At 31.4% G+C, this 26,808-nt stretch overlaps 2 protein-coding genes across 18 annotated transcripts in view; one reads left to right on the top strand and one right to left on the bottom strand.

Moving 5' to 3' along the window:
- LOC105841162 (nuclear receptor coactivator 3) overlaps window positions 1-21,614 on the top strand; it is a 148,064-nt gene extending 126,450 nt beyond the window's left edge. For 10 of the 17 annotated variants that reach the window (XM_036293383.1, XM_036293387.1, XM_036293384.1 and 7 more), the window contains 12 exons: window positions 406-651; window positions 840-1,002; window positions 1,993-2,046; window positions 2,124-2,266; window positions 2,584-2,919; window positions 3,184-3,293; window positions 3,551-3,677; window positions 4,023-4,311; window positions 6,969-7,286; window positions 13,629-13,817; window positions 14,909-14,979; window positions 18,792-21,614. In XM_036293383.1, the coding sequence (XP_036149276.1) occupies window positions 406-651; window positions 840-1,002; window positions 1,993-2,046; window positions 2,124-2,266; window positions 2,584-2,919; window positions 3,184-3,293; window positions 3,551-3,677; window positions 4,023-4,311; window positions 6,969-7,286; window positions 13,629-13,817; window positions 14,909-14,979; window positions 18,792-18,863 (2,118 nt within the window). In that variant the 3' untranslated portion in view covers window positions 18,864-21,614. The remainder of the gene's footprint in view (window positions 1-405; window positions 652-839; window positions 1,003-1,992; window positions 2,047-2,123; window positions 2,267-2,583; window positions 2,920-3,183; window positions 3,294-3,550; window positions 3,678-4,022; window positions 4,312-6,968; window positions 7,287-13,628; window positions 13,818-14,908; window positions 14,980-18,791) is intronic. The other 7 variants (XM_036293380.1, XM_036293377.1, XM_036293376.1 and 4 more) reach the window with 7 other exon arrangements.
- A 994-nt stretch (window positions 21,615-22,608) lies between these two features.
- LOC105827748 (collagen alpha-1(IV) chain) overlaps window positions 22,609-26,808 on the bottom strand; it is a 58,026-nt gene continuing 53,826 nt past the window's right edge. The window contains exons 21-27 of the mRNA XM_028193675.2: window positions 26,584-26,769; window positions 26,171-26,463; window positions 25,894-25,981; window positions 25,494-25,664; window positions 25,207-25,392; window positions 24,582-24,874; window positions 22,609-23,921 (exon numbers count right to left, since the gene is read on the bottom strand). Of these exons, the coding sequence (XP_028049476.1) occupies window positions 23,445-23,921; window positions 24,582-24,874; window positions 25,207-25,392; window positions 25,494-25,664; window positions 25,894-25,981; window positions 26,171-26,463; window positions 26,584-26,769 (1,694 nt within the window). The 3' untranslated portion in view covers window positions 22,609-23,444. The remainder of the gene's footprint in view (window positions 23,922-24,581; window positions 24,875-25,206; window positions 25,393-25,493; window positions 25,665-25,893; window positions 25,982-26,170; window positions 26,464-26,583; window positions 26,770-26,808) is intronic.

The raw sequence follows: 26,808 nt of genomic DNA, 5'->3' as shown, positions 1-26,808 counted from the left end.
ACAAAGAAAGTTATTTGTGCAACAAGTGCAGTGAGTCGACTAATTGCCCAGTGCTAATACAGCTTCAAGATTAATAATGTGATTAATATGCTTCGACTGGATTTAGTTACTACTAGCATTTGGGTCATATTTTAGCATTGGAGATACAGGTGATGCTAATGCTAAAATACGAGGCCTATAGAAAGTTTGATGAAAAAAAAAAATTATTTACATGCTTTATTGTTAGAAAACTTCAGTATTAGAAAGTAAATTTTTCCTTTAATTTGTTTTGCTCAAGTTGAAACATCAATAAACAGAAAAATTCCAAAACTTAACACTTTGACTTTTGATAGTATGTGCAATTATTTCATAAAATAAAAAATATTTTAATTTTTAAAATAATTATAATTAATGTTTTATAATTAGGACAAGCTGCCTCGCTTAAAACAGCAGCAGCAGCAACAGCAGCAGCAACAGCAACAGCAGCAATCACAACAGCAACAGCCTCAACAACAACAGCAACAGCAGCAGCCTTGGACCGGTGGCAGTATGCAAATTGGTGGTAATAACGCGATCACGACGACTGCAACGTCGGCGCGTCCTCTCCAAAGCCAGTCGAGACAACTACCTCGTCAAACAACCAATACCTACCTCAGTCATGTGCTAAGTCAAGTGAGTGCGATTTAACTTAACTAACATAAAAAATTGTGGATTTAAAATTTCATACAATACAGCCTTATAGGTGACAAAAGAATCATTGATTTTTGGACAAATATTGATTCTTCATCAGTACATTAAAAATTACTGTCTGAATTGTTAATTTTTAAACATAAAAAGTATAATCTTTATATTCTTTGCAGCAGAGGCCCCAAATGGGACCAATCGAGTCCGAATTTGCGGGTGGAGGAGAATATCGTCAGACTGGCAATGACTCAACTAACTGGGATAATCAGTCATCAGATCCTGATCTCTCGGAAATTTTGGATCAAGTTATTGAAATTGTGCCGGACGAAGCTATTACAAGTAAGTATTAAATTTATAACTTTGTCTTTAGTTTTAGGGCCAATTGCTTTAACTTTGTGATAAATTTACTTATCAGGTAAACATGTATTTTTTATCTTTATTTTCTTTTTAAATAAATAGAGACTGATAATAGATACTGGTCTGCTAAAGCTTTCCAATAAATTGGAACAAATCGACTTTGAGTCTTTAGAAATGGTAATCTTCTTTAGTATATTTCTATGTCGTGTGAATTTTATAATTTACATAAATATATATACGAGATTTATAGTTTAAAAGGCCAATTTTGGCCTATTAAATGATGATTGTTCCAATTTATTGAAAAGCTTTTTCTAACAAGTACTTATATATTATTATCTGTCTCTATTTAAAAAGAAAGATAAATACATACAGATAAAGATAGATACATGTTTATCTGATAAGTAAGTTTATCAAGAAGTTAATTGGCCCTTAGGATTTTTATGGTAGGGTACTCTCGGTGATTTACTACTACTTTCTGAGAGTTAGCAATAGCAAATCGAAATAAAATCCGATGAACTTCTGATCGGATTTTAATTCAGCATTGGATTTGATTTTTGGAACAGAAGAAAGCATAAGAACTTTCTGTGCCACGACTGCTATGTTTATATGAAATGCTAAACAAAATTAAATGCTAAACAGCAATATTTTAATTTTCTGATTTTGTAGACATAATATACTTTTAATATAATTGTAAATGTTTACAATGTCTTTATATAAAATTACATTTAAATTTACCGCATGATACATGAAATTTTAATGAATTATTTATGTGAATGAATATTGTACACTTTAAATATATATTTAACAAACTTTCGTTGTCGTTCTGTCCAAATAAATCCAAATTTGATTATTTTTGTGACTTTTATCAAATAATATTAGTATATATTACTTGATATAGTGATTCGTTTTAGCTTGGATACGATTTCCGAAGTAACAATTTGGGTAATTCGGGTAATTGTGTAACTGTTTTAGGAACAGTCAATTTTCTGCGGGGTATAATGCAACGAATTGTATGCGGCAGCGAAAGTAATTATATATTATTGTAAAGATTATACTTTTTACATATCTAATGAATTAGTTTATAACAAAAAATCTTATAATAGATGCTATTGAAGTGGACAACAAACCCCTGAACGATGCAATGGCAATTACCGCTATTCAAAAGATGTTGATGTGCGAGAGTGCCATGATCTCGACGTCTTCCAGCATAACTATGTCTGGCACGCCTCCAGCCTATTCCACCGCGGTAAGTTTTTTCTTTAATTAAGTTATTTATAAATTAATTTTGTTTTATTTTTTAATCTTTCGGCGGATTGTGGTTGGGTCAGTCTTGATCTTTACTTTATTGAAAAATAAAAATTATGTATAAATACAGTACTTAAAACAGCAGTTTTTACAGCAGTTTTAACAAAGTTTTAAATTATTTATACCCTTGCGATACTAAGGGAATGTACGAGGAATAATTAATGTGAATGACTCGGCCACTAGTCTCAAAGATTAAATTATTTTTGCATTTATATTGTGTCAGTTTATAAGAAAATTTTATGTTGAATTTTGTTGCAGTTGGGAACCGCGCCTGTGACGACTGCCAGTCACAATTACCAACCACCTCCTATGTACCAACAACCGAGGATGAGGTTCAACGCTCAGCCAGGTATCAGACAGACCAGCCAGTTTACGCAGTTGCAGTTGCAACAGCAGCAACAACGTTCTAAGCTCATACATCAGCAACAACAGCAGCAACAACAACAGCAAAAGCAACGCTTATTGCAACAACAGCAGCAACAACAGCTGCTTATCCCATCGAATGCTACCGCAACGGATCAAATTAGCAGTGGCATCCATAATATTGATAACCTTTTGAACAATACCGTTGCACCGCCGAATGTGTCGTTGCAGGTATATAGCTTATCACGAAAGTATAAGGATTTAAACAAATTAGAAGAAAAATAAAAAAATTATTTGAAGAACTTCTCATTTTCTTTACTTTTATATTAAACAACAATAACGAAGGATATCTGAAATTTTAAAGTCGAATTATACAAAATATAATTATTTGCTATTTTTGATATATTGGATTAATTTATCTAATAAAAATATTTTGTTGTTTAGAAACAATGTAATTGCTACGAATGTTGCAATTATCATTTTTCCTTTATTCAGCGATCGAGTGTCCCAGATTCACAAGTTTCTCCAGGCTATGGGGCATCCGTCCAGATGGCTGGTCACCGACTCGCTCACTCGTATTCTCATCCATCGACGATACCACAACAGTAAGTATCCTGTTATGTTAAGTATTTCAGAAGTGTTTATTCAAACCGAAAAAAGGTTAACGTAGTTTTATTTGATACTTTACGTAGTTTACGTACTTTACGTAGTTTTATTTGATACATAAGTCTACACAAGTGTCATTCTTTGTTATATTTATTAATAAATAGACACCAAGAAAGATAGAAAGACTTGTGTCACTAAATGAAAAGCACTCATTAAAAATCTTATCACATCTTATCACATTCTTCTTTTATGACAGCCACATTGTGAATAACAATTTCAATAGTGGTCAACAAGTGTCCGCTGCGGCAAGGCTCTCACCACATTCTCCAGCCGGTATATTGTCATTCTCTCATCCGCAACCATTGTCGCCACGAGTAGCACAAGTGAGTGCGAAAACATTACTCTCGCATCAGAGTAACATAATAGAACAACAAATACGAGTTGTTTCTAGAAACATTAAATTGAAATTAATTGAGATTGCTTAATTAGTTTATTTGAAAGGTACAAGATTTAAAATATGCAAACTTTTAACGAATGTTTATGTGAATAACTACAGGAAGTTAAATGTTAATGCAATGCATAGAAAATTAAGCTTTAATTATATTTTAGATTTTTACTTGTATTTTATAATTCTATACATTTATTGTTTTTTTCTGTTTTTAACTTTTTTATATTTGACATATATTTTATTTCTATGAATATTTTTATACGTTTGCATGATGCGCTAGGGCAATTACGGCAACACACCGAGATTATTCAACGTGAACCAGGTGAGGCCACAGCAGCAAGTCACGGCGCAGCAACAGTTACAACAGCAGCAACAACGATCGATGCCCTCGCCGGGGACAGCAGCCTCCGCTCGGCAATCTCCCTTTCCTGCTGAAGCGTTTCCTCCACCGACATCGCCCACGGCTAGCCAGTTTCCGCCGGGTCCCAATACTGGTGCACCGAATCCATCGGCCCAGTATCGGCTGCAACGGACCACATCTACGCCTTCTGCTACGACTCAATTGCCAGGTATTTATTATTTCTTTCTCATGCTAATCGTCAGAGCCTCAGACTCGAGTGATTATACATTTCCCCGTTTTAAAGCCTAAAAGATAATTAGAATTGTTACAAATAATCAGGATCGGACACAAAGAAAAAGAGAAAAGCAATCGATTTTGTGACTGTGTAGGAAACATTGCTTTAACGATAGTTCGTATGTATAATATATTGATTAGAAATATATATAGAATTTACAGGAGATATATGGGAGGAGGAAATTAAATAGAAAATTATACTTGAACACTTCATTCGTTTAGTAACAATGAAGTAATGGTAAATATGCGATGTGTAAAAAAATAATGACGAAGATTATATATTTATATATTTATATATTTAGTTATAAGATATATATGCTTCGTCGAAAAGTCGTTTTACTGTGTGGTTAACCCTGCCCCAACGTGTGTTTAATTTTATTTGTTTTAATTGATTAAATCACGTTGAAAACGAATTCTTTAAAAATGAATTTAGTAATTAAAAGTTACTTTTTGTTCTATTTTTTAATTGTTTTAAATATAATTTTTAATATCGGTAAATCGACTTTTCTACAGAGTATTCTGATTAGGATAGCGTAATTTCATGTTTAAGTAACGGTTATGTCATTTATTAATAAGAGATAGACTTACTACGTGATTCTTAAATAGGCGATTTCGTGTCTATTAGAAGTTAGCCCCTCATTTTTTAAATTACCATATTTTGACAATTGTGCTGAATTGTGCTAAGTTTGTGCTACATTGTGCTTGTCTCTTAAAAATAATATAAAACATACAAGAAATGGAAAAAAACGATTTTTTAGCCACTCACTTTCGATTTTTCGCAATTTTCTCAATTGTGCTAAGTTGTGCTAGGTTGTGCTAATATTGTGCCAAAGTATTACTTTAAAAAAATAACAAAAAAGTTACGATAAAAAACTAATTTAGAGTGATATTGACAACAATTGACATTTCTATATATCGGTTATCTGATGAAAAATAATATCATATATCTGAGTTGTGCTAGCCTAGCACAACTCAGATATGCGATATTATTCCCGTAAGATAATTGTAAACTTGTAATTTGGATTTAAAACTGCTGCGCGAAGGGTCGAACTCAAGAATAAAGTGCCTTTTATATCATTGTTTTACAGAAACGGAATTGTGCTGAATTGTGCTGAATTGTGCTAGGCTAGCACAACTCAAATATGCGATATTATTTTTATCAGATAACCGATATATGTAAAAATGTCAATTGTTATCAATATTACTCGAAATTAGTTTTTTATCGTAACTTTTTTGTTGTTATTTTTTCAAAATAATACTTTGGCACAATGTTAGCATAATTGAGAAAATTGCGAAACACTGAAAGTGGGTGGCTGACCTAAAAAATCGTTTTTTTTAAATATTTTTTATTGTATGTTTTATATTACCGTTTTAAGACGAGCACAATGTAGCACGAACTTAGCACAATTCAGCAATATTGTCAAAATATGTTAATTTAAAAAATGGGAGGCTAACTTCTAATAGGCCGATTTCGTCGATTTTAATGCGTTTAAACAATGCGTTAATTCAATTTTACTTCGTTTATTCGCGGATAGTAAAGATATTCTTGAGTAAGTATTTGCGTAGAAATTGAGTTATTTTTATAATACAAGCTAGAATATGCGAGTATATTTAATATATAATTATACGCGCGATGGAAGGACTGTGATTGATATATGAAAGATTTTGTTTCGAGGTCGTGGTAAGTACGTACAGATTAAGATTAACTTTATTTAATCTACTAAACTGTGGAAACCGTGCGTAGATTAGTCGGGTATGCGCATAGATTTCATTAGTATTTTTTTATGCCTGTATATCTCTCGATGTTTTTTCTGTGAATATAAAATTACGTAATGTATATTGTGTCATACGAATTCTCTTTAGAAGAAAAGCGCAATTCTCTGAGTAATGTAGCAGATTTTGCATAATTTGTGATTTGATCTTAATAATTTATGATTGAAGCGATGTGTTATACTAGAGATTGAACCGCTTTCTTATCTTATTTTTTGTTTTTCAAGCAGAAAGCCTTATGATTTTATTTCCTTATTCGTGCAGAGTTTAGATTCAATAAATTTTTTTAACATGAGTTCAGTATTTCGGTATAATTATAGGATTAAAATATTTTAAATATTTTAAGAAGCCTAAATAAAATAAAATGTATTTTATTATACAAGGAATTTTTAGTTTTTATCAAATTCTTAAGTTTTTATTACATTCAATATTTATTGCAAAATTTTTAATCATTTTTTATTATATCATATAATATTTATTGGTAATTGAATATAAAGTCCAATAAAAATAGCATTGTATGTCGGCGAGACCAACTTATTAGATAATAATTTCGGAAACACGCGAGTTTTATTTATTTGGCATATGACCGTTATCTGCTTCTGACTTTTGGCTAGCGGAATCGAAATCCGCTTTCCAAATGCATTAGTCATATTCAGCCGGTTGTTAATTTATTCAACATATAGATTTCGATCTTGATATTATGTGCGTGGCTATTTGACGATGATCGCTGGCATGGTACATGAAAGCGAAATTAGAAGCGTTTAAATGTTTCGGTAAAAGGCTGGCGATGGGCAACCCGGGTATACACGATTGATGTTGCAGGTGGGATTGGCTCCCCTCGGCACTATGGCGGCGTGAGTAAGGAACAACCTCTTCTTTCACCTAGTCATTCACACTCGGCTTGCCCGGCAACACCTACTCATAATCAACATAATGCTACCAATACACAACACTTCACGAGTCAACAACATACCCCCATGTTATACCAACACACGAATGCCAACACTATGAATACGGCAGATATGCAGAACAGTCAGTTCTGTTACGATCGGTCGTCAGTACCGCTCTATCCGTCTGGCGGGGAGGCGCAAGATGCCAGGTCACTACCTTCTGGTAATCCCGTCAATCACCAAATGGGTGGTAAGTCATATGACTTATTAATGTCATGTGACACTTCATTATTATCATCACGATCCTGTCATTTGTCGTCAAATAATAAAAAAAATCACCCCCACCCTTACCGGTCTATGTATTATCACAACCAATATTATATTACTTACCGATGATGGCAGCAGCAGTATTAGCGGATGCAAAGCATGTATTGGGTTTTGGAAACATACAAATTTTTTTTCTTTTTTTGGTCTTTTCCATTCTTTTCTCATTTTTAATGATGTTCAATGAAATGTTCACGATGTAAATGCTTTGGATAATTATTCATCTTTTCATTATTCGACATATCTAAAATATAAAAGTTAAATAAAATATAAATTTTACGCTTATATAAAAGACTGATTTATCAAATAATATAGTTTATGTACACAAACCGTACATATTGTTTGAGATTTATATATATAAAATATTATATATTATAATAATAATAATTATCTAATAATAATGTGAATATTATGTATTTATATAGTATTATTATATATAATATATAATTTGTAATCATATAAATACTACAAATTGTATGAATAGCGTAATTAAATTTAATTAATATTTTAACAGTTTTTATTCAGGCAATTTTTTTCAAAACCGAAGCTTTGTCATTGCGTACATTTCTTAAACATTTAATTGTCACTACTCATTTATTTCTCATTTGAAAGGATTATTTTCATGTATTTAATCATAAATTGTCATTTTTTAAGTCTTTAGTCATTCTGTGTAAGTGTAAGAATATGCTAAATGTTGCATGCTTTTTTTATACGTAATTGTAACTTTTATTATGTGTTATAATTATTATGTTCAATGTTTGAAAGCTAATAATAATTTACATTTTTATGGAATCCTGGAGGAAAAAATCATTTATATCAACGTACATTGTAATATAAATATACGCACACAAGTTAGGTACATCACATAGAGTGAGAGCTATAATTGCACATTGTTAATTGTAAATAGAGCATTCTCTATGTATTTTTTTATTGTATAATGTTACTCTTGGTATATTGTATGTTGTGTATTGTACATACTTTCATTATATTTTTATTACTATACACTAAATTTCTTTCCTAATATTTTATACTAGTACTTTGTTATAGATTTCATTCAGATATTAGGAGAACCAAATTATGAGTTTGAATTCTTCTGTGATTATTAAGCATTCCTATGGAATGTTTCATCTCTTCTTTCTAGATTATACGTTTTAAAGTGTACAAGTCAAAAAATTGTGATTTTAAGATATTATGTGATTACGGAAATTGAGATGAATCATCCAGAAATTAGTAAATTTAGATGAATTTATAATAATATAGAACAAATCTGTCTAACTGTGCTTGTAAACGATCACCTTCTGCATTTCTTTTCTATTGCTTTATCTTGTCTCTTGTTTTGCTATTTACTTGCGTGATTTCAACAGTTAGACAAGAATTTTGGACTTATTAGTTAATTTAAAAGATATTTGTATACCCCAAGTAGGTTTATGTACGGTATATACTTGCATTACATGTCTACACTTGTAATCCAAGCAACTATTTTTGTCATAATCAGCAAAATTTGGCATCATCACCTGCACTATTCACGAATATGTAATTGGGACGATATTAAAATATTGTATCGTTGCGTTTATCTAACTGTAACTCACGTAATATCATAACGATGTCATGTGTAGTTGAATTATATTGTCTATTTTATTCCTTCGAATTACTAAAATATTATATATCAGTAGTCCATTGGCAAAAGCAGTTATCTCTACTAAAATACTTTTTTTTACTAAAGCGAGAAAATTTGTATCATTTTTCGCGTTTCAATATTTCTTGTTATTATAAAAACATTTCTTGATTAAGAAAAATGTGTTGTCTTATTTAACAAAAATATAACGCACTTGACTGTTTTTATAACTGAAAGAATTTTGGAACTTATATTTCCATTTTTATTTTTTACATAGATGTATAAAAATAAATAATCTTAAAATTTGTATGATATTTGAATCATTTTTATTAAAATATAAAAATATTAAAGGAATTATCAAAATTATTAAAATATTAAAAAAATAAAATAAAAAATTATTGTATATATTACAAAACATTACATACATTTTTTTTAAGAAAAATATTTTTCCTCTTTTATTTTTACGTTGAATTAAAATAATTAAATGGGCAAAATAAACAAGCAAAATAAATAAAAAAATCAAAATATTTAAAAAATAATAAAATAAAGCAAAAAAAAAGCAAAATTAAGAAATAGGAGTACGTACACAGAGAAAATTTTATAGATTACTATGTACGATAGTAGTTACAAACCATGAGAAGAATTATATCATAAATACTATTGTAATTTGATGAAGAATATAGTAAACATTTTCATAATTTCTTTTTTGGTTTGCGCTTACTATTTACCATAGTAATTTTTATTATAAATTTTTTTACGTGTATAAATAGATATAACTAGTAGATATAACTTAATTTATAAATTAATTTACAGAGCATGGATTTAATTTTTTTTAAATTTAATCTACTTTTAAAATTTCTTTGATTTATAGAACTTATAATTAGGATTATATTTTTAGAATGTTTAGTTTGTTAGGAAATTAAAAAGGAGTTAAAAATATAAAGATTTTAATATTTAATTTTTTTATATTTTTGAATATATAGCTGCTTTTGCATATTGGCTACTCATATGCGCAAATTATACAGATATTTTGTTTTATAATATGTATTGTTTATAAACGGATTTACTTTGTAATTTAAAAAATAGAACATTTTGAGAAACAAATTTGTCAATAATAAATAAGATCAAACAATATGAACAACAAAATTAAATGGAGAAGAGTCAATACGAATGCTGGAATTATTTTTTGTACAATTTTATATTACTTCTAAGTTTTTAAACGGTGCGTTGATTATTTTCAGTTTTGAAATATAGTTTTAAACTGCATTATAGTAGTAATATTATAATATTATATTGATAATTATATATATATAAAATTTTATAATACTGATGCTTATCAATTTAATATTGTGATATTATCCTGATTGGAAACTGTATTTCAAAATTGAAAGTAATAAGCGCACAATTTGAAGAATTAGAAAATGTATATAAAATACACAAGAAATATTATCAATGGCTAGTAATCTTGTCTGGGCCTTTCTCCATTCTTCAAAATTTTTACATCATTTACATCATTCCCTTAATTCCTTGAATAAAATCATTGTGATTAACGCTCATGAATAACTAAATAACGTTAAATTATCTTGGATTATTGAAAAATAACTTAACGTTACGAATATCGTTACCATTAATCTGTCTCCGTTTGTACACAGCTATGGACATTTTTACTTTGATAGTCAGAGATGCTAATATGAAGTTGTATTATATTATATCATATTATAATGTATCGATAGAAATTAAGAGATATATAGCCAAACTTTCTTAATTTTAACTCACTGAGAATAAGTATTCTGCTCTCAACTTCCCCTTTTTATATTCTAATAGCATAATGCGTAGATTGAAAATGAGCTCGTTCGGCATAGCGAATCATTTCTAGTTCAAGGTATTTATTATCGAAAAAAACTGGGAAACTTGAAATTTTTAGAGAATTAATTTTTCATTTTTAAGAAAATTATGAATTTTTTTTGGATTTTATTGACACAAAAAATGTTTGGAAAATTTGACTTTTAAATTGAAATTTTGTTTCTTTCTGACAAAATTATATTTTTAATCTTATCACTTTTTTGATAGTGCAAAATACTTAGAATGATAAATAACTCGAATAATAATATGAAATTTAACATAAACATCCCACCAAACACCAAGTTACATGTAACGTTCCTGTTAGTTGTAATTTCCCACTCAACAAGCACGTTACATGTAACTTTGTGTTTGCTGGGATTATTCCCTTGTGACTTGCGAGTTTTTGTAAAAGAATTAGTGACAAAACAATACATTGTTTTAAATTGACGTTGCATGTTTTATTATTTTTTTAATTCTGTATTTTCGATGAATTAAATTAACAAATTGTAGATTGTTATATGCCATATTTAGTTCATATCATTTCTTTTTAGTATTTTAAAATTTTATACTTAAAACTTAAATTTTCTTTGTGATTGTATGATTGTATGATAGGAAACATTAAAAGCAAAATAATAAATTAATTTTAAAGCTACATTAAAAAATTCTCTAATTACTTAGAATTTTGAATAAGTTCTGGAAGATCTGGGAATTCTTATATAATTTTTTATATATTTGAATAAATACTCTGTTCTCTAATGATTTACTGAGTCTAAAGGTAAGAATCGGTCACATTCTCACGAGTGCATAACCATTATCTTGCCTGAACATGACTGATGATGCAGTCACGACCATATACATGCCCATAATCTCATTAGTCATTTTCATCCTACGTATGCAAATAGTGGGAGTATATCCCAAGAGAAGAAGTCCAGTTTATGGTATTAGTTTCAATGGCGAAGATAGGGGAAGTTCGAGATTAAGATAGTTCGACTGTTAGACATTTTCAAATATGGTACGCAAAATGTATCATGCTTGAAAATATAGCGTAAGCTTGTATTAAAATTTCGAGAATGTTGACATATTAAGGTATTTCCAGGAAATGCCTTAATGAAATAATAGATTTTAATATGAAAGATAATGTCCCGTTTGCGGGAAATGGCGAATGTGACGTTCGAATTTGTACATTTTACATTTTAATCATCCTCTCATCTCTCGAAACGAAAAGTTGAGGGAGGGATCACACACGTCTTAGGTCTGTTATTTTTACCTGAATTTGTGCACAGTTTATCTTTCTTTTCTTTTCCTGTTGAAAAGAAGAAGAGAAAAGTTGAACTGTACACGAAGTTCAGCTGAAAAGAACAAACCTTTTGTGTTCATCTGTGTAATATAACATCACGATGTAAAAAGATGAAATTCAAATATCGCTTATCTCTACGTGCTGTGGAAACATTTACTAACAAACAAGACTTCTTTGTGTACAGTGCATCAAGCTTTCGTGATTAATATTTTTATATATTTTGCGCATTTTTGTCTATCAGTCCCCATCGATTTATCATAACGTATGCACTATATTTTTTAAGTTGAAATTTTGTGATAAGCAAATAGATAAGATAACTTGGCCACGTTATGTATTTTCTCTCGATTACAGATTAAAGTTTTTTTTTTAAATTTATTATATATTTATTATATGAGAAAATATATCTGAAAAATCTTGCAAATTTTAAAGATTAAAATATTAAACTTTTAGCTCTATCTTTTCGAGTTCTTTTAGATACAAACCTTTTTTGAAATATTTATCTTATGACCTAATACTACGGCCTAGTATTTTTTCCAATTCTTCGTAGATGGAAGCAAATGCTAGATTTTTTTTTGAATTGCCTAGTGCTTTTTGCGAACTTTTTTATTTTAAAAGAAAAAAAGAGTAAGGTGTACGATACGAGACAAAGAAGAATGTGAATGAATTATTGATTAATGTTTATTTTTTATATTTTCTGTTTTAAATTAAAAAATGGCTTTTTCTATGAGTGAAAGTAAAACAATATATTCCATGAAAAATAAAAGAAATAAAAGCTTTCGACAAAATTGTTCGAAGAAGTTAGAAATTCTAAAATTGTAAGAAAGGATAAAACGAAATATAGAAAAGCTTTTTTACTTTTGTAATCAAAATTTTAAGAATTTTTCCATTCAGTACTCGATTAGGTCAGAAAATTTATCGTATGATAAAATATTAGATGATAAATTTTGTGTTTTATTATTATTTTTTAAAATGATATATGTAAAGACTTTTTTTACATATTTATAAGTCATATTAAATAATAAAATAATATCTGTTACTCTTTTACTTATCGAAATTAGACGTTAACATAATTTTAATTGTCAAAATATTTAATATTATATACAAAAATAACTTCTTTATAAAAAAGGGTCAATTCTAAAGAATCTGTGTTATCGAGAGAAAATATACGATGTATAAAGTATTTTTTAAATATTTTATTTTGTTACGACACCTAGAATTATCGTTTTTCACCCGAATTGGATATATTATATAAGATGTATTATAATTTTAAGATATTGTCGCAAAATTTTTATGTCACAAGTGTAGTATTGTGACGGATATAAATTAATAACATTAAAATTATGCGCGCGTATAAACACACATACACACACACACACACACACACAAACGAACACACACACACACACACGTACATAAAAACGCACATATTGAACATTGAGAACGCGACGTATAAGGGATATCCAACGCATGTTGTGATGATGACGTTTCGCTCATAATTATTCTTCTTGTTATAGGTAACGCTAGTACTTCGGAATTTGTGCGGCAAGAATTGAGGGCGATTGTCGGGGCGCGAACACAGCAGCAGCAGCAACAGCAACAGCAACAACAGCGAGTGCCTAACAACCTACAGAATAATCTTTCTGGTCAAGTTTCTCAGGATGATTTTGAAGCACTTGGTCTGTCATTCGAGATGTCTTCTGCAGGTACGTGCCGGGTTGTAGAATTTTTGTTTTGCTTGTGTTCCGAAATACGCATAGAAACGGCTATTCAAAAGACGATTGGCTACGAGTTAGCCCGCAGGGCAAAACTGGGCATATCTCAGTAAAGCTACGTTTTATGTCAATACGTTTATCTTCGTTTTTTCCTTTATTTTTTTATTTTGATGCAATAATAGTTACGTGTTTCGCAATCAGAATGCAGAGTAATCGAATCGAACGAAGTTTATAGATATAATGTTATTTTACTACCTATAAGAGTTGCGTAAAGTATGAGGTACATTAAGAGTTACTCATTTCTAAAATGCGAGATTTCGCAGTATGCTTTCAGCGTACTCGAATGAAAAAGTTATGAATCGCTTGAAGATGATTTGCCGTTTCGCGGTGTGGCAGGTGAAATTTCAAATAAGTTTGTATTTTTGTCTGCATTTCTATATAGAGAGACATTGTTTTTCCTCCTTTTCGGATTTTGTCAAACTTTAATTGTATACTCCCAGTATTAACTCCGGTCTTGCAATCCCGATATATTAATCTCTCATACGACGTGAGTCTCATGAGCGAGTACTGTGAAAAAGTATTACATGCATCACATATATATATATATATATATAGAGTTTTTCCCCTCGTAGATCACGCACATTTTTTTAGACTCGTCATCGCACGCGATTACTGTTACAACTATTACGCTTGTTTACAACGCAATCTCCTGAGGCGCCGTGTGTTTCTCCGTGAGATCTATGTAAAAAATTTCAGAGATACACGACGGAAGTGTCGAGCCTTAACTCTTTCAAGTTTCAAATGTGTCACGGTTAAAAAATTTGTACATAAAAAAAATTTACTGTAGACTTTCGTCGCGTTTGATTAGAATTGAACGTTAGCATGATAATCTCTGCAAGAGTCTTTCATGAGAGAGACAGAAGCGAACCCTCGATTGAGAGCGTACGGAATTTGTATCGGTGTACAGGCTGAAGCACGCGCGATCGTTAATGCATAATCTCCCGCTTCTTGTAAGAAGAGGCATTAATACTTTAGTTTTACAAAGACTGTGGTAACGCCTACTGTTACGATGTCCCAACTAGGTGAGGCTGTGGTTAGCGATGGCCCCGCCAAGATCTGGGGGAGCGCCGGAAGTGCCCCCTCGTCCTCCAGGGTAAGAGCCCCATTCCGACAATATATAATTACTTTTACGTATTTTTTAAAAATTGATTTTGTTATGCTATGTCTTCCCTCTATACGCTTGGCTTCAGAACTGATTGTGCACGAAATATTGTTTAATGATCTTTCTATTTGCGCACTGAGCGTAAAACTTGGGGGTTACTTTTTTTTTAAATACAGCGCTCTACAAATGCATGCAAAATCGTCATTTGACGATTATATCTTGGCATTATCGTTACAGTATTCGCACGTAATGATAATTCTCTCTGGATTTTCCGCAATAGTCGTACAGTTGGAGATTCCATGCTAAAGTAAAATAAATCATGAGAATCATAGTTGAATTAAAGAAGAATTGAGGGAGATCGAGCATTTACATTTGGCGAAGCTACGAATTTCTAATCTTTTAAATTAAGGATTGGCTTTATAGTTGTAGAATTTATTCTTACATTCTTCTTATTCTTTTTCTTTCTACTATGTACTATTTCCACTTCTTTTTAGTTTAATCGCTCAATGAGAAGAAGACATTTAAACATTTTTAGATATCTTTTAATTTATTTCTTATTCTTTCAAATTTATTTCTTTTTTCTCACAAAAAATTATACGTTTTTTTATTTAATACATGGATGTCAAATATGTTATTAAAATTATCAAAATTTAGTTATAAATTTCTTGTTGAATCAAAATACAAATTTTACAAATCTTTAAAGAAATAAACCATAGTATTTTTGTCTTAATGTATAAATTATATAAAGGTTTACGTTTTCATAAAATTTTATATTTTATAATTTATTATTACAGAAAGCATACAATACGTTATAAAAATATTTATGTAAATAAAAATATAATTAATCTTTATTTTTTTAAGAAGATTAAATTTTCTGCACATTATTTTTTATTAAGAAGTACGCATTACAGCGTCAAATGTTGTCGAAGAATACGTTTAAGTTTTACACTCAGTGTCAATGAGAAACGCTGTGTTTAGTATTAAATAAGCTGATTTTGTTATCACGCCAAGTAGATTTTTGTTCGAAATGGATTTTATTGAGGCGCATTAGCTAAACACATTAATTGCCTCTACTGCATAATGTAGCGCGTTCACGAATTGCATTACATTTTGTGCAAGAACTAATTGTACTTCTCTGGCTGCATTAACTGCAAGTAACTTCTTTTAATTTTTGTTTTATTCATGCAAGCGTACAGCTGATACAGCGCCAGCGTAACGTTCTGTTTTAATTTTATGATATTTTAGTCAAAATAATTGATATAACTCTAAATATTAAAGAAATACTGAAATCTGTAAAGTTTGTGCGGTTACTAGGTGGTTAATGGATAAAGCTCAGAACTTTATATATTCTTATATCAAATTTAAAATTACTTTTCTCAATATAAATTTTGAATTATAATTTCGTATAGGAAATGGGAAGAGAGAATTCTGTGTTTGTATGAATATATAAGAATTTTATTTTTTATTAATTTTAAGCAGATTAAAAAGTTTCTGATTTCATGTCAAACTATTTATAAAAAGATTTATTCTGAGATATATTTATTTTACTATGAAAAATTTACTTTTAGATGTTCAAAAAATAAGAAAAAATGATATCATTTAAAAATTAGAAAAATCTGGGATATAAATTTATGAAAGAAATGGAATATTTATAAACAAATTATTGTGTCAAATAATTTTGGAAATTATTTTATATAAAATATGACTTTACTAATAAATTTTATTTTACTAATAAATTTTATTTTAACAATATAATAAATGTTTTTTACGATTATTGAGTAAAATTAAATAAAATTAATTAATAATTATTAAATTTTAAGTGTTTTTAAAACATTTTATCTACATAAAAAATAAAATGAAAGTGGAAACTAATTTTTCGTGTTGAAGTGTCTGGGATTTTTTCCATGTGCGCCGCGCATTATTTTTTTTCAATATTTTTAAAGATTTCAGCGTAATATGCACTCATTTTTGTATCGAATGTCCATGTAGGGGATGCCGAGCAAAAAGTGTTTTCTTTCGTATCTACAGGGTGATGGTGTTGTAAGCTTCAGCTCATTCGAAGTAATCAGTAATCATACTATCATTTGTTGTATTGTATAACGTACGTCTAGTAATGCTTTTTCACAGTGAGCCAACTAGATATCTACGCGTAGTTCTTAATTTCCTTTTTTTCCGAGAACGGTTATTCTTATTGCATGAGGAAACCCGCTAATGCTACAATGAGGAGGGTTTAGAAAGGCATTTTAAATTTAAATTTGTACGAGTTTTTAAATGTATGTTCTATATATCGAATATGTTATAGTTATATCTGCAAGGAAACTCGACTGAAATGCAATTAATTTAGTATCAATTATCTTTAACTTAGTATCAATTGATTTTTAACATATAATGTTATTTTTACTTATAAAATAAATTACAAAATAATTATTTTTTTAGCAGCAGTTTTGTCTAATTTATATGTTGAATGTATTAATCGTGTATCAAGTAGAAAAATAAAATTTACTTCAATTTAGGTGATAATGTATCGAATAATATAATATCTATCATTAATTCAGTTAAAGATTTTTATTCTTATAAAATATTAATTTCATCTATTGAAATATTAATTTCAAATGAAAAATGAAAGAAAACAATGAAAAAAAAATACTACTCCATTCTAAAAAATATTTCTGAAAAAACGATATCTTTTGAGTTACACTTACATCAATCGCGAAGTGAAAATATTCAATTGATAATTAAAGGCGGAATTATTCTTTCGTTTAAAAAATTTTATAGTAGCAATCATTATTGTGCATTGAAATATTGGATGTGTAGTTGCTATGTGGCTTCAGATTTCTGTTTTTTTAAGTTTGTCCGGGCTAAATATCGTTTGGACATTACTATTAAAAGGATTCACACATTTGAATAATGAAGAATTGGATTTCAAATACGTGATTCCTTGAAATCTTACGACAATATTCCAAACGACTTCATATGGATACTAAATATACGAGACACAGCTGCATCATTAATATACTGCTATTTGAAAATATTTGAAATTAATGTTTAAATCTTGTACGGTGAAAATAATGCAGAGTAAATTGTCAATCATCAAAGCGATTTCAAACCGATTGTCGGAGAAATATTCACTGTAGAGATCTTACTCCTTATTAAACCTTATTAATCTTTTGTTCCCCAAATATATTAGGTTTGCAGAACCTTGATTTTATAAATCCTTAAAATTTTATATCTTTGATGCTGCAAATTCTTAATTTTATAGAGTTCTCGACATTCAATTTTAATACTATAAATTCTGTACAAAATTATTAAAGAAGTTAGTTAAATACAATTTTTGTATGCACATATTCCCGAATTTACACATTTCGAAAATACTCGGTGCCATAAATCCTTAATTGCAAAAGCATCATTGAATCTTTATTTATAAAATACATTTATAAAATAAATTTTGTATCATTATTGTAAATTCTGTTCTATTAATTCTTGATTTCTATAAATTTCCGATGTCGTAGATCCTTAATGTCCACGAATCCTATTTTATTAAACAATTTCTGATTTCATAGTGCCTGGTTTCATTACTAATTTTATTATTTAATTAAGCTTATAAAGTTTTTGGGATACCAAAGGTATTTTGGTGTCAAAGATTTAAATCTTAGTGCTAAAAAAAACTAGTTCTTTAATATTTTGTAGTTTTTGCAAATAATCTGTTATTCTATACATAGATGTATACTCTTGGCGATCGGTTTCGAAATCCTCGTTGATGTCAGATAGCGAAGACAATTCTAATGGAAGCCTTTTGATTTCAGATTACTATAGAGGAGGCACGAGGTGATCCGACGAAGTCATCGTTGCTGCAGAAGCTACTGCAGTCCGAGTGACTGCAGGCCACTATCCCGTCACGCAGTAAAGAGTTATATGTAATATATTTTTGAGTGTGCGGAGAGCGAAACGGAGATATATAAGACGTAAAAACGCGGAAGATAGCGAAAGTGCGAAAGAGAGAAAATGCGCGAGAAAGAGAGAGAGAGAGAGAGAGAGAGAGAGAGAGAGAGAGAGAGAGAGAGAGAGAGAGAGAGAGAGAGAGAGGGGGGGGGGAGAATGAGAGTGAGAGTTATAAAATGCATGTACACTTATACGTAATGGATACTATTGTATTATATGTAACGTCATACACGGAGTCAGTATTCATATACGTATCACCAAATACAATGCAAAACTAGCGCGTGGTGCTCTCTAGAATGTTGCCTGTCGATCAGTCAAGAAGAGAGGGACGAGCGAGAGCAAAAGAGAGAGAGAGAGAAGGAGAATGAGAGATAGAAAGACAGAAAAAAGTGAGATAGAGATAGAAAGAAAAAGAGAGATAGAAAAAAGGGGGAACCGGCGGGACCTATTCCCTTACCTTTTGCTTTTTGAACTCGAAGGACCAAAAGTTTCCGTTTCTGTTTGGCTGTGTCGAGACTTCCTAGCTAAATTACGCCATGGAAGTATCGAAGTCGCAACGTATCGCGACACGGAGAGAATCGATTTGCGGCGTTCGTTCCCGCCGCTTTTTGTTAGTTTTTGTTGGGTTTTTTGTTTTTATTGGTTTGTTGAGGAAAGTCTCTCTCTCGTCTCGGGCTCTCGTCTCAGGCTTCGGATGACCTGAAGATATATATTGTATACCGAGGATAATGCTGTGACGATTGCAGGCTTATGATGAACCCACATCCGCATTTTACCTGATATGTATGTATGCATGCGTGTAAGTATGTGTTAATGTCTGCGCGTGTGCGTGTGTATCGCGTTCTCCGTCAGTATTGTATTTGGTATATCACAAAAGCGGGGAAAAAAGGAGAGGAAACTATATATAGGTACCTCAAAAAAGGTATACTTTATTATACCACTGGCTGTTGAAGATATATACTATTTATAGGATTTAATTATTCTATACACAGAAAGAAAAAAGGAAATAGAGCACTCTATATTCACGTATTCTTCTTAATTTAACATTCTTTTTCGACTATTACATTTATGAATAATATATTTGTGATTGTAAGAATCTGCAACCAAAATGTGACAAAGAATACTTGTTGTTGTTAATATGATTATAACTATTATTATATTGTAATAACTATTAATTATTTTATTTTATTTTATTATTATATTATATTAATATTATTATTATTATTATTATTATTATTATTATTATTATTATTATTATTATTATTATCGCGACATTATTATTATCACTATTACCAATATTCTTGTTGCAATTGCTATATTATTATAATAAGAATAATTATATATTATTTTATTATATATATCAATATTGATATTATTGAACACTTGGAATATGCATATTTCTATTCAATAGTAAGAGTACCTTTATATAAATATAAATATGAATATAAATATAAATATATTGTATAAATGTATATGTATATATATGTATAGTGGGTTTATGTACGCGTTATATATAAATAATAGATGCGGACATTATTTATGTATAATCGATATATAAATTGACGTATATTTATATATCTATACATGCGAGATGAAGAAAGAAAGAAAGAAAAGGAAATCGATCTTCTATTTTGCATAGCTCGGTAATGATTCTCTTTTGGGTCTTAGATGCACACTAAATTACTTCTAAATGAACATTTGTTGTTATATAAATGAAGAAAAGAGGAAATCTAATTACACCTACACGTGTATATGCACACGATGCTATGCGCGCGCGCGCGCGTGTGTGTGTGTATACGCGTGTAACACATACATATGAAAGAAATCTCACGCAAGTGTCTTATTTTTCCAGGAAATTCACCACTTATTAAAAAAGTTGGAAGAAATCGCTACTAGAGGTTTTCGGATAATGTGTGATGAAACTGTCGAGGGCTAGTTTACGCGAATAGGAACGTTGGCGAGTTTTCTTCCGGAACGGCGAGATATATCGTTTTAATTACGCGAATATGGATTACGCACGGGATACAGCCGTTTCTCTTTTCCGTTTCGTTTCAACCGTGATTTGCAATGTGATTACGATGGACGCGCGCGTGGCAATTCTAGTGTTTATTTGGCGTGTATTTATATTTATATTATTATGCGTCCATCTTGTTTTTTTTTTAAATTTTGAAAGTTTTTCATCGAAGGGAAAAGGGATTCGCGTTTTGAGCTTTTCGGATTTATTTCGCAGATATTAGTTTATATCGTGTCGTATTTGTATTGTTGAGACATACATAATGAAAAATTAAAAAAATAAATTTTTGTTACATGTGTTTAGTAAAAAAAAAACTGTTAGACATTTGAACACGCATTGTTGTTTTACTTTTGTTGTTTCTTAATATTTTGTACGGTATGAAATTCGTGGCGCGAGGAAACAAGTATATGACGATGACGGTAATGATGAGGATAATAATCACGATAATGACGATGACGTTGATACTGTGATGACATTAATACTTGGCCTGCTCGTCCCCTGTTGCTTTTTCTTCCAATTGAAAGCAGTTACAAAGTTGTAATCTCCGTAAAGAAAAAAGAAAAAAAACACAATCGTGAGGTACTCTGAATATGTACACGTACATACATAGGCATGTACTCGCTTGTGAACGCGGATACGTATATTACGCGTACGAGAGGGATAGTGAGAAAAAGGAAATGAGAGACAGAGCAAGAAGCATGAAAAAGAGAGGTGGGGGAGGAGAGAGAGAGAGAGAGAGAGAGAGAGAGAGAGAGAGAGAGAGAGAGAGAGAGAGAGAGAGAGAATGAGTAAAAGAAGAGATTAATGCGTACGTACATGTTTGTGTATGTCCGCGCGTGCGTGCTTATGTCAGGGTGCGAGATGAAAAAAACGTCGTGGTGTTTTAGGCGTTGCGGTGTGTATGCATGTATGCGTGTAAAGGGGTGTGCGTTGTTCGTAGGCACGCTCGTACGCGGGTGTGCGTAGCAAATTACGTCATATAGATAGATCATATGTGCTTTCTAATGATGAATAATTTTATAAATATAAATATAATATCGATCTCTCACCGTGTACGTTCATTTCGTACGACGAGCTTGTATGTGAACTTCGCGTGTTTCCTGAAGAAGGCCCGTTCGCCTTTTATTAAACTGTCAAATAATTTCAGTGTTCTTGCTTCATTTGGTTGATTCTTTTATGCGTTCTGCGAACACGTTAAGTATCCTCTGACATTTCTCCTTTTCCTTGATCACAATCGTCATGTATATCCAGATATGTCCTCGCTCAAGAGCTTAGCGTGATATTATTTTTTAATGTACTCTCTAAAAATAATGCTAGATATATTTTTATTTTTTATCTCCTGGAAAAGCAGGAAGTAACTTTAATACGATTTTATTTTATTTAAGAAAATGATATGTTGGTTTACATTTTTCAAACAATTAACTTTTGCGTTTTATTTTGTAGATAATGAAAAAAATAAATTGCCAAAGTATTACGAATAAAACGATAAAGTTTCGTATTCTTTGATTTTCTCATCGAACGGATTAATATTTCAAGTTAAATCAATCAATTATTAAATGCAGCAATGTTTTATTAATTTATTTTTATTCATTTTTGCGTTGTGAAATTTTGTAATTTGTCGAGATTTTGGGGAAGAAAGGCAGTTAAATGGTTTGGAAAAATTCCGATTAGCTTATACAAAAGGATCTTTATTCAATGCGAGATACATAGATAATAGTTACGACAGCGATAATATACATATAACGTTAATTTAATTATCGTAGTGTAATCTCTCGTAAATCGCATCGGCAAACGCGACGTTATTGGCAGTTTTGCGATAGCCGAACGCGACGGGTTTTTTTTCTATTTGGCATAAGGCAGTTACTTGCTTTCACGGCAGCCGGCGGCGCTTTTTATCAGGCGCGCAGGAAGAGATGAGATGACCGGGAGTGTGAGTTGTAGACCTCCTGCATAGAGTGGGAAAGAATAACAACGACAAATTCCCGAAAGCGAGAAGGAGTTGGCGATAAGGATTTTCAGATAAGCAACTATACAGGTCTCGATTCAACAGCAGCCACTTTGACAAGTACTCTTCTTTCATTTCGTCGCCATTTCCGGAGAGGAATATACCGATAAATTGAAATGTTTAACAAAGTACTCAATTGCCTTTCATATCCGATATATCAACTTCAACGGCCAACTTAAAACGGAGATGTTTATCCATATAATTTCTTTTTCAAATAGTATAACAGACTAGAAGATATTTGAAGAACGTCCCTTTACAATGTTTTCCAGATCCGTATGTTGTCCACGTTATCTCAAGCCTCTTACCGTGTGCTTCCTGAGCGTTCTATTTGTGTTTCTATTTAATATAAGGTCTACGAACTTATGGCACCCGGCCAGATATATAACTTAACTAATAGAAAAAAAGTTTTTCGTGCTTCTTTATATACATAGGCTGCTACGCCCTTGCACGTCACTGATTCCGATTGTTTCGGATGTACGCGCAATTTTGATGTTCTGTCTACAAATTGTTAGGAGATTCTGTCGATCGTTCCCAAGGATTGCCGCGCACGCGACCTCTTCTACGGTAGTGATAGGGTACGCGTCTGTGATTGGGATATCTTCCCCGGCTAGGTGGTGTCCTAGATTCATAATCAGGCACATTGCGATTTGGTGCTACCGGAGCGGTGCCCCAATTATTGGGAGCCCGTTGGCTATTGGACGTGAAGGGTTTCAGAACCTCGGTGACTCGTCGACGGAGACATACAGTGCAGCGGCTCACTCGGGACGTGTGGTCAGCTTTGAGCGTCTGCTGTAGTGGTTTACGGAACATCTCCTCGTTGCGGATGGTTGCTAGCCAATATGACGTCGCTGTGGCGAAGTAGTTGCAAGTGCCAAGACCGCGGCATTCGATGAACGGTCTAACGCGGAACTCCTCCAAGCAAGATCCGGGCGAGACCAGAGACTGGCCACCACCGTCCGCACCAGCATCTCTATGCTGTAATTTTAAAGCGTTATTAAATATGATATATTTACAGCTGGCAAAATTTTATATATACATATACAGTTTTAGTAACGTAACCATTTGATACTTATTTTGTTAAAAATCTTATATAATTATTAATAGCTTAAATATATATATATAACATATATGTATTTATGCATACGTATCACTAATAAACCAATTAAAAAGTTAAAAGATAAATAAAGCAAAAAAGTTAATAACTTGTAACTTGGTTAATTGTAAACTTCAATTAGTTAATTTTAAAACACATAAATTTATTAACTTTTTTTTCCAAGTTAACAATTTATGCAAAATATGTTAAAGAATAAATCCTTATATAAAAAGTTTTTTGTTATTTCATATGAACTTAATTTACAAGTAAAATATCAAATTTATTTTATGATCCAATATTATAATTGTTTTATCATTTAAAGCAATTTAATTAAAAAAATATATTAACTTATCCTGTGCTAAAATTAAATACTTTTGTAATTATTAATATAAATAATATAAAATAAAACACATTCATAATAAATAAAACACTTGCGTAATTTTTTACGAAAATTCGAAGAATTTTATAAATTATTTTATTGTTTCTTGAATTTTAATTAAATGTTTATTGAGATCAGTATAATGTTCAACAACCGATCTTACCATGAGGAAACTGTATCCAACCCAGATTTCCTCCCAGCCACCCGGACACTCGGGTATTGCCATGGATTGACTATGAATAGCTATTACCCTAGTTGGTGCTTCGCACACAGAACATCTTGATATGTATCTACCAACTTCCGGTGCTGGTATTGGTGTCATCATCATTGGCATAGGCTCGGTTGTGCTGAGCCAATAACTATAGTCGTTACGATTAGCGTAATCACATACATTATTCAGATTACAGAATAAGAAAGGCATAGTGGCAAACTTCTTGACGCAGCTGCCAGCAGCGCCTGTAAATTGTTATTCAATTGTATTCTTTTATCAATTGCATTATAATCTTGTTAAAGATTACATTTATGTGTATCCTCGTAGTATCAAATTTTAATAATTGCTTCTATATTCTTTTTATATTAAGATTTTTTAAATTAATAGTTAAATTTAACAATATAAAAATTGTTTGTCTTTTATAAAAACAATTCTTATTAGAAAATATTTAGGTAAATTTACAAATGTAAATGATATATTTCATATCTATAGTTACAATTTATCTAATTTATTATTTTATTATCATTGTTATATAAAATAATATAAATATATAAAAAAGTATGTTAATATTGCTTACCAAGGTCCTGCGCGTAAGGTCGTCCATTGCCCATAGTGTGCAACAGCGAAAATCCTTCCCATATCTTCACGGTGTTCTTTGGACAGATCGGTATCATTTCGGATTGCGAATGACGAGCAAAGTAGAATCCTCTGTCCCTCGGGCCAATTCCATTCGGCGCAGGTATTCCTGGTGTGCCACGAAAACCTGCGAGAGAAATTGTTTAGTGGATAATTAAAACAACTTATGTAAATTTGTTATGACAATAAAATTATCATTTTAATATGAAATATAATATGTAGTTTTACCTGGCTGTCCTTGTCGTCCAGTTGTTCCTGGAGGTCCTTGATAACCGGGAGGTCCATCTTTACCATCTGGTCCTTGCGGTCCAGGAATTCCAATCATTCCTGTTTCACCCTGTCGTCCCGGCAAGCCGTCTTTGCCAGGTTCACCCATCATTCCCTGTAGTCCAGGGAAACCTGTGTATTATCCAAGCGATATTATATTTCAACGAAATATGTGTACATGTGTATATTATACACATATATTAATTATAACACACACACACACACACACACACACACACACACACACACACACACACACACACACACACACACACACACACACACACACACACACACACACACACGCGCGCGCGCATATATATATATATATAAAATAAAATACAATAAAAATATATAGTACCAGGTAATCCTGGTTCTCCTATATCACCGGGAAGTCCTCGTCTCGGGAATGGCGGGAAAGGATTTATACCACGTTCTCCTTTCGGTCCCTATGTAAAAAAATGAAATTTAAAAGAAATCTATTTAAAACAAGAAAGGAATTAAAGGATAATAAAACCTAAAAATTTTCAAATATAAAAAATAATAGCGTAGGAAGAAGCTAGCAAGTAAATCGACGAATGTAATATTTAAATTGCCAATATTACAATTACAAGAAAATTATAATTTGAGTATCTCACCTGTGGTCCTGAAGGACCAGGCAGCCCACGTAGGCCCGGTTCACCGGTTTCTCCTCTTTCTCCTTTCGGTCCTGGCAATCCGTCGAAACCGGCAAGACCAGAGTCACCTTTCATTCCTTTCGGACCAGATCGACCATCTAATCCAGGCCATCCGGGTTCGCCGGGTTGTCCTTTGGCAGCGCCTGCAGGCCATCCCGGTTCTCCATGGAAACCTTTTGGTCCTGGTGCTCCGGGGAAGCCTTGCAATCCTTCTAAACCTGGTATACCTGGTAAGCCGACAAATCCTCGCGGACCTAATTGAAACATAAAAGAATAAATTTTAATTAATATTAATTTTTTATATATTTTATCTTGTCATTATCTATTTTATTTTAAAGAAAAATTAATTAAATCTAACTTGACTTGATTATTACCTGGTTCTCCAACCATTCCTTTAGGACCGCGAAGGCTATGACCTATATCGCCAGAAATTCCTTTAGGTCCGTTCGGCCCATATTCACCAGGAGCTCCTTTTTGTCCTGGGCGTCCTGGGATACCAGGCATACCATCGAGACCAGGACGTCCAGGTTCACCGGGTTCAGCAAATTCACCAGACAATCCTATGGGAAATAAATAAGAAAAAACATTAATTAAAATAA

Source organism: Monomorium pharaonis, chromosome 10 (assembly GCF_013373865.1).
Source record: "Monomorium pharaonis isolate MP-MQ-018 chromosome 10, ASM1337386v2, whole genome shotgun sequence".
Classification (NCBI taxonomy): domain Eukaryota; kingdom Metazoa; phylum Arthropoda; class Insecta; order Hymenoptera; family Formicidae; genus Monomorium; species Monomorium pharaonis.
This window is presented reverse-complemented; position numbering and strand designations above follow the sequence as displayed.